Genomic DNA, 8,738 nt, shown 5'->3' with positions numbered 1-8,738 from the left:
CTGTTTCGTTATTACTGTCGCTTTCACAGGAGTAACCTCTGAATGGTTAAGACCAAAGATACGACGTTTTGGTGGGTGTTTCTCTTCTTTTGGGAGCTTTTTATGATGTTCATTTTCACCTCCCTTGTGATGGCTTTTCTTTTCCTTGGCGCTTTTCCACCAGGAGAGCCTGCCTTACGGTTGGGACACACAAAGTGCAAAAAGTTAACTAAAAAGTGATGTTATCTACACCGTGGAGCCGAAAATGACTGTATTCATCCGCTGCGTGTGCTGTGACTACTTCTTGAGCAAGCTGAGTGTAACCAAAATTAAATTTCTGGGAGTGCATTCGTAACCATGAAATGTCGTAAACCAATACGCATGATTAAAAAAAAAAAAAATAGGCAGCCCAGCCCAGCACTACTTATATATACAATGAATACTTCTAAGTACAGTAAAACTGTTGATGAAACCTACTTTAAAACTACCTAAATTAAAGTCTTAAATATGTTATTCCGGGAATGGAAAATGCATCCACTGGTGCAAAGCCAAATGATAATACATTTCATCCCCTGCATATGACGCATCACTACACACAATTTTCCACAAGCATTTTTTAGACCAAAGTCAATGTAGGCACTCACTTCTAAAAAAGATGATGAAGGGGGCTATTCAGTGTTGTTATAGTGACAATGATGTGTCCACTTTAGTGAAGAAATAAGTCAAGCATTTTCCATGAGACTGTATATGTATCCATAATCCATAACATATCCTGATCTAAAATAGGTAATAATTTCCCCTTATTAAAATAACATCTTTATTGCCTCTTTTGATGCTTCATTGACTCAGTAAATTAATAACAATCGCCTACCAATTTACCAGATATGCTTGTTAAGCAGTTTTTGTTTACATCTTTGCCTTGCCTTCCTTTGGTTATGAACGCATCTTAGACTGTTAAATAATTTATCAATATTGACTTAATACTTCAGTAGCTTAAAGGTAAATTACACTTCACACCTGTAACAACACAAAGGCAGTTACTCTAATAATCAAGTTGCTTTCCGAGGGGTTGTTCTGGTGTTTTCTTCATTGTCAAACTGCATCATCTGAGACGAGGAAATGTCAGGTTGCCATGGTTTCTTGAAGTTATGCCTTTTCCCCATGCACACAGCATCTGACCATCTGACTCACACACAAAATGTCATTTCATCTAACTTTTGTAAACCTGCAAGTTTAGCGATAGCCCTCTCCTTCACTTTTTAAACATGAAGGTCCCTCTAGGCATCGTTCAGCTATAATGGATTTGCATGTAACATATTAACACTGAATTTTGTGATAAAAAGATAAAAGAAGGAAAGTTAAATCAGGACAAACTGGAAAAAAAATTATCACAGTACACTCCTACCACATAATTGTGCAAAATTAAAGTAGACAATGGCTTGAAGTGATCTAGAAAAACTCAGATGTAATGCTATGAAACCAAACATGATGAATTAGTTTCAGAGAAAAAAGAACTGTCCATTGTTTTACTGAATTGTACAAACTGGAGGGTGTTATTTTCCTGCTTGGAAAGTCAGTTTAACAGGTATGTTGTGCCCTCTTGTGGCTATAAAAAATACAGAAGTAGTGAGCACTACACTTACTGGCCACACATTTCAGTAGCTACCAGAACATGAATTCATGTGTTCCAACACCAAAATTGATCAATGAGTTATTATTATTAGATGCATTCATTGATTCATTTTATTTGCTATGTTTTATCTTGTTAATGTTTGTGTAAATAAGCTGACACTATAAAGAGTTGTTATAAATGTTTTCCCAACAAGCAATCACTGGAAACTATATTAACAGATATAGTATAATAATAATAATAATAGTATAATAATTAATAGGTGTTTTTTCCTTGGTCTCTACCTCGCCACATGTTGTATTGTATGTAATGTCAGTGATAGCGGTAATTCAGATCGAGAAGCAACCAAAATGGTATCTAAAAAGTATTGACAAAGAAATTCACTGGCAGAGGTAGAAAGATATAACTTTATTTAAAAAACAGATTTGATGGGACATATTTGATTCATTTTAATTGGTAAAAAATACCAAAACAAACATGCAATAACAGGTTTTCTTTCTGTTCCCTCTATATCAAGCTGACATGAGACAAAACACACCATTTTATTAGAAATACCACTCCATGTTTGAACATAAGAGATAATGAAAACTTCTAGGAAAAAAAAACACACATTGTGAAGATGACTGAAATCCTGCATGTCACAGGGACAGTCCATCAAAACAATAAATACCACTTATTAAGAGTCCAGTCGTTGGTGCATACCAGCTATTGATTCTTTCAAAAATGTATTGAATATGTGGTTACTTCAACACATAATGGCAGTGTTGGGGGGGGAAACAAACTGGTATTGCGTCATCAAGAGACTCTGTTTAAAAGCTACTTTGGCGGTCTTAAACTCTGTGCTGCTGAGCCAGCTTCCCATAGCCACCTCTGGCTGGGTCATAGTCCTGCCTGTACTCATCTCTCACCTAGACAGAGAAACGGAAAAAACAAGCATCTAAATATAATCTATTTATACTATTCCATTACATATATTGTGCAAAAAAACGTAACCGGTGGACGCAGTGTTCTAATTTCTGGCATCCGGCAAATCGTAACGCATTTGCATGTTACAATCTGATGAAATACACAGTTGTGATCAAAGGTTTACTCATCACAACAAAATTTTGACATAATAGTATTACCAAAAATAGTAGACTAAATAACTAAACTAAATAAACAATTTAAGACGCTCATGTGTGTTGCTATAAATGCTAGGGCAGCTGAGTGGCAGGCAGAGCCACTTTTATTAGGTTTTATTAAGTTATTAAGAGACCGGGGCTTTGGCTATTACTGAAGCTAATAACAAATTGACTTACCTGTCCTCCAGACTTGCCACGACCATACTGCCGTCCTTCCTTAAAGCCGGTGTCCCAGTCAGTCCTAATCATACGGTCATCAAGCCTTGTGCCATTAATGAAGCGCATCGCATGTTCTGCATCTGCCCTTGTATAGTATCTTACACAAATTGGGATTAAGGACTATTGTAGACTCTTATGGCATTACTGTATGGGAAAATGGTAGACTGTGTGATAACAGATCAGTTTCATCTGGGGTGTCTTTGGCGTGCATTTTTTTTTTTTAAATGAATCCATTTAAAAATTCAAAAAGGATACTCAACAAAGCAGAACCCGCAAGCCGTCTTCTTGACTTTATCCAGACCGATGATGATACGCTTCACATCTCCACTTTTAGAAAAGAGCTCATGTACCTGCCCAGTAGAAATACCAGTGATCAGAAATGGAATGAAAACTGCTCATAACAATTTAAAGCATGTACTTGAAAAAAACTCATATTGTGCTAGTTTTCAACAATTTTAAGTAGGTCCATGGAATTTATACAGTTTAAAAATGTGTGACGTAGTAGGCATCTACATTGACCAATGGCTAGGGGACGGTCTGAAGTTATTAAAAACATTGATTCAATGTCTCTTGTGTCTTATACGGACTGATATTACTCATGTACTGCACATTTGCCATGAACAAAACTCCACCATGACCATCACTATTAACCTTTATTAACAGTGCACCATTGTCTAAACGGATGCTGTTTAGAAGAGAAAATGTTAGCAGTATGTCCTACCTGCTCCTCTGTGGTGTAAAAGGAAAGGTTCCCAACATACAAAGTGTGACTTGACTCCAGTAGCTTCTCCTGTTCGTGGCACTTACCCTAGAAAGACCATAATACAATACAATTCAACACAAGCATTCACTCTGACGTCGTCATTGTGCTATTTATAGGTCTCGTTATAGTTCTGATATGCGGTGATATGTCCAACAGTATTTCTCCGACCATTTATTTGCATTTTAAAATGTCCATTAAAGGTATTTTCGAAATACTATCTGCTTCAGGGAAAATCGCCATTATGCTACAACGAATTAGCACTGCACAATTCAATACAGGCTGTGTAACAAATAGATAAGAGCGTTTTTAGAAAAAGTGTCCCTACGGGAACAGAAATGTTCTTGAACATTCGCTCAATTTGCTAACTCGTCGAACCGGCTTTTTTAAGAGCGAAATTTAGTGCTGTTTCTTACCTTAAAATGTTGGTCTCTGTAATTACTGAAATCAATGTAAGAATCGCTATTTAGGGCATTCAATTTCACAGACATTGTTGATAAATAGAGGAAGGCAGCTTGCAATTTCTATCGTTAGCTTCGCGAAACAACAATGGAGATTCCGGCTGATGAGTCCGTCCTTTAAACAAGTCCGGGTGAAACACCGCGACCCTCGGGATGTTCTGAGAGGCGCCTTCTTGTGGTTGCAGATTATTTTCAGCTCGTTTTTTTTTTTAAATAAATGCACAGACCAATGATAGATGTAGACTTCAAAAGAAACAATAATAATAATAAAAGTTATATCTGTAATAAAAGTTAGAATAATAATATAATAATAATACATTTTATTTGTATAAAGAGTTCCAGAGAGTGGGGGCAGCGATGGAGAAGGCTCTGTCTCCCCAGGTTCGGAGCTTGGTCTTACAGGGAAGTGCCAGGAGGTTTGAGAAGAGAAGAAAAAATATACATCAGCTTTACAGTATTCAGTAACAATAACAGTGCAATGCAACACAAATGCATTGCAACAGTGAGCCAGGCCCTCTTCCAGTGACTTATGACCTCACAAATGTTCTCCTGGATCAACTGGCAAAAATGTACTGACCATCACAATCATGCCAAGTCTTCCTAGAAAAGCAAACATGCCATACATCTTGATTTGTATCCTACGTCACGGTTCGTTTTATGGTGCCATGGACTGTCAGCAGGACAGTGGAGCCAACTCACCAGACTTGTTGGGAGACGAGGAGAGCAATGGGGAAGTGCTGGCCTTTATGCCAACGACAGTGCTGCACGAGCCATTTGTGATGCAGCTTTTTCTTGTGCAGTCCAAATAGGAATCAACTTAACAAATAGACAAACATAGATGTATTTCATATACATAAAAAGGTTGAGGCCTGTCATGGTTGGGTATTGCAATGGGGCCACCAGCGTTCAAAGCCGTTAATTGTTTCCAAGCCCAATAGTGATAAGTGAATTTCCACAAAGTATGATTCCTCATTTATAAATTGAATATGATCATAGTAAAAATATTACGCGCTAACGATGGATCTGCGCGATCGATTGATAGCGCTGCGCCCGAGATGGATCCATCATTAGCGCACAAATCGATCGATTTCTGTGATCTCGATGGATATAACTGCCTTACGCTGGAGACCGATGCTTTGACACTGCGCTGACGATATAATGACAATCGTTGATCTGCTAATTGCATACAATGACAGGGTTAGGGTTAGGGGTCACACTCCCCCCGCCGAGAACGGTAATAAAGTGAACTGCTTGACAATTAATCAAAGATTTGAAATTTGCATGCATCGACTTCTTGTTGATTCTTGTAAGTAACACTCAACGCTGCCATCTGTTGGCATCTGAACAAACTACACACATCCATCCCGGGTGCTCGATCGTGAGCGCAGAAATCGATCGATTTGTGCGCTAACGATGGATCCATCTTAGGCGCAGCACTATCGATCGATCGCGCAGATCATTAGCGCGTAACAAAAACATTAAAAAACTGTTTAGGACCTTCTAACTACGTTTTAACAATAGAGCCCTCTAGACATGAAACAACACCCCTATAGTCTTGATGATTTTTTGGTGGGGAAAAAAAGCACATTTAGGATTCCATATTTAAAATGTCTTTCAAAGTAATAAAAATTACATCTGCAAATGTTTTCCAAATTTTCATTTTTTTTATTATCAACAAAAAAGCTAGTAACATCTTATGCCAGCCTCACAGCATTTGTGAGAACCTGTGTCATTTTTGTGATTAAAAAAAAATTAACAAGGATTGCTTTTTTTTCTTCAATTCTTAATCAGTTCAATATCTTTGATCCAATACAGCAGAACACATTACAAAGTAGTGGCTCTGCTGGTGTAAGGGCCCATGGAAGACTCGCATCCTAAACATCAGGTGGGCCTCACTGGTCCCCAGTAGATGTCAGCTTCTCCTAGGAACCAGAAGGAGCCATGACTTATTAAACAATCACAATCACAATCAATTTACGGACAGTTGTAGCTGTTAAAATAACTTGCCTTTCGAAACTAACTTCTTTCCAGCGTCCTTCCTTCATCAAAGTTCGGATCTCCTCTCGATGCTGAGTAGTTCTACCTCGAAGATGAGTGTCGCTCCTCCGGGTATTTTCGGTGGAGCTCCCCGGTCGCCATAGCCGAGCTCAGCGGGAATGACGAGTTTCCTCTTTTCTCCCTCGCACATGCCGAGCAGGCCCTGGTCCCAACCTTTAATCACCTGACCGGTGCCCAGTGTGAAGGTGAAGGGTCTGTCCCGGGGAATACTGCTGTCAAACTCGGTGCCGTCTTCCAGTTTGCCCGTGTAGTGCATATTCAGCACGTCTCCCTTCTTGGACTTAATGGGGCAGTTGTCCACTCGCTTTTTGACGCCGATCTGCAGCTTTTTCTTCTCCGACCCGCAGACCAGCATGGGGCTGAGAGACAGTGCTGTTACCGCTAACAACAGAAACATCCGCATGTTTGCAGTGTATCTGATTTGCGTCTAAAACGAACCACGCAGCTCACGAGCACTAAAATGTGTTAATCTAATACGAGTGAAGATGGAAACGGAAGTGGGACATCAGTCGACGAAATGGACATCCGTTAGGGCTGAGCGAATCGTAGAATGTGTTTTTTTTTCACAATTTCTTTTGCTCAAACAATTGGAGGTAATAACAGTAACATAAAATGAAGGCACAAATTTAGTATTTTTATTATATTGTCTTGTATTGTTGTATTTACATATTTATAAAGAGCGTTTGGAATTAAAATATTTTTATTTACCTAAACTATTATTGATCCTGTGATTTATAATCATAAATAACAAGGGCTTGTCAATCTCAGATGCATATTCTCAGTTGGCTATTTTTTATTATTAGTATAATAATAATATATACTACGTATTTCCGTATACTCCGTCATTAGTCACTTTCTGTTCGTTCCCCTTTCCCCACACATATTTTCATGACAACACAAACACAAGTATCAATACATAAAATAAATACATTAATATAAGCAATAAAACTGCATGAGGTTCACAATTCACTGCACACTCCGTAACAATAGATGGCGGTATGCACCAAGAACGTTTGTTCCAACCACCATAAATACATAGACGAATAAGAAAATGACGTAATAGTCAGTCACCTACACCTTTGGAAGTTAACAGTAAGTCAACACGGTATTCCGTGAAGGTATATGTATCTTAAACTAAACATATTTCTATTTACAGGGTTGAAATATTTAAGGCAAGTACCAGGACTGCTAACTAGTTAGCCTGCTACGCTAAGCCAGCGGCCAGCGGCCAGCTCCGAGCCCGGCGGGGTTGACAATGCTATCTCGAATGCTACTGTCGCTGCTCAACAACCTCCACGTTGTTGAGAAGCTTGCGGAATCTCGCCCGATCCGCAGAGCAGCACAAATTACAGCCTACGCCATCACAAAGGCTCAGATAGCCGGCAAGGACGCATCGCAGAGAGTCCTGCGGTCCCAGACGCTGCGACAAGTCCGGGAAGAGGCTGGCAAGGTTCCCGGGGACGTGGAGGACGTCGGCAGGCGACTCAGGAAAGTCCGAGAGACATTTGTGAAGGAAGTGAAGATTGGCTGGAAAGATGGAACCCGTCAGATTAAGAAATAAGACCAACTCCACCAGATTGCCTCTGGAGAGAATCTACAATGATAAACACTGAAGTGAACTGTGGGGCAAGGATCACTGCAATAAGCAAGTCTCTTCCTTGGACACACAACAATGGTGATGAATCACAGCTAAAAGCCAGGCAGGAAATCTCACTCAAATTTGTATCTTAATTTATTGCTATAAATGCCATTTTAAAGTGCCAAGAATGGGATAATGGTCAGTAGAAAAAAAATGTCCCTGGGCATTAGACCTGGGACGATAATAAATAAATGAATTAATCACATAATAAATGAAAAGGAAATGTCCACTCTACATTTGCATGTTTGTTCCATAGAACAAGGGCACGAACGGATTAAGCCCTTTTTGTCAGACATACAGTCTTGTGACACCCCTTATGTTCAGTAATAAGAGCCCAGTGTTCTACAGAGAATATATTAATATAATTTAAACGATGTGTGGTTATGGTGCAACCAAGATGGGTTAATGGTTATATAGTACATGCAAATATAATAAAAAATTGTGTAGTATTTGCTGTGTAGTGTATCTACTATTTCTGTACTGCTGCAAAACATCTAGCCCAGGGGTGGGCAAACTTTTTGACTCGTGGGCCGCATTGATATGACAAAATTTATGGGGGGCAGACTATATATTTTACACGAAACAGTCCACCTGGTATTATTGTATCTGTAAAATTGTCATGCAATCTGCTATTATTATTTATTATTTTATATTTAAATATTTTAAAAATAATAAAATATTATAATTACAGTAAAATTAAAATAATAATTATATTATTATGTAAAATATGCAAATATAACAATATTATATATAATTAATACAATAATTAGCATTAATATAATAATTATAATAATCATAATTGTTCTAATAATTATAATAATCTAATAATAATAATAATTATTATTATGTGCTTGTGTCTTTGTAAACAACA

The 8,738-nt window shown here is 38.3% G+C and overlaps 3 protein-coding genes across 3 annotated transcripts; 1 reads left to right on the top strand and 2 right to left on the bottom strand.

Moving 5' to 3' along the window:
* Positions 1-2,132: 2,132 nt before the first annotated feature.
* On the bottom strand, positions 2,133-4,294 carry ncbp2 (nuclear cap binding protein subunit 2). The gene is made up of 5 exons (XM_058073436.2): positions 4,126-4,294; positions 3,671-3,757; positions 3,205-3,299; positions 2,908-3,046; positions 2,133-2,517 (listed from the first exon to the last, which is right to left on the bottom strand). The coding sequence occupies exons 1-5, from the start codon at positions 4,198-4,200 to the stop codon at positions 2,440-2,442; spliced, it is 474 nt and encodes a 157-aa protein (XP_057929419.1). The 5' UTR covers positions 4,201-4,294; the 3' UTR covers positions 2,133-2,439.
* A 1,524-nt stretch (positions 4,295-5,818) lies between these two features.
* fkbp2 (FKBP prolyl isomerase 2) lies at positions 5,819-6,743 on the bottom strand. Its single transcript, XM_058074073.2, has 2 exons — positions 6,178-6,743; positions 5,819-6,092 (listed from the first exon to the last, which is right to left on the bottom strand). Exon 1 carries the CDS (start codon positions 6,629-6,631, stop codon positions 6,215-6,217), a length of 417 nt encoding a protein of 138 aa, XP_057930056.1. The 5' UTR covers positions 6,632-6,743; the 3' UTR covers positions 5,819-6,092; positions 6,178-6,214.
* Positions 6,744-7,227: 484 nt separating this feature from the next.
* Positions 7,228-8,316, top strand: LOC131130027 (protein NCBP2AS2). The gene is made up of 2 exons (XM_058074074.2): positions 7,228-7,320; positions 7,385-8,316. Exon 2 carries the CDS (start codon positions 7,484-7,486, stop codon positions 7,787-7,789), a length of 306 nt encoding a protein of 101 aa, XP_057930057.1. The 5' UTR covers positions 7,228-7,320; positions 7,385-7,483; the 3' UTR covers positions 7,790-8,316.
* The last annotated feature ends 422 nt before the right edge of the window (positions 8,317-8,738 follow it).

The sequence above is a fragment of the Doryrhamphus excisus genome, linkage group LG4 (genome assembly GCF_037039965.1).
Source record: "Doryrhamphus excisus strain RoL-2023G ecotype Guam linkage group LG4, RoL_Dexc_Guam_v1.1, whole genome shotgun sequence".
Classification (NCBI taxonomy): Eukaryota; Metazoa; Chordata; class Actinopteri; order Syngnathiformes; family Syngnathidae; genus Doryrhamphus; species Doryrhamphus excisus.
Note: the sequence above shows the minus strand (reverse complement) of the source record. Positions and strands in the feature narration are given on the sequence as shown.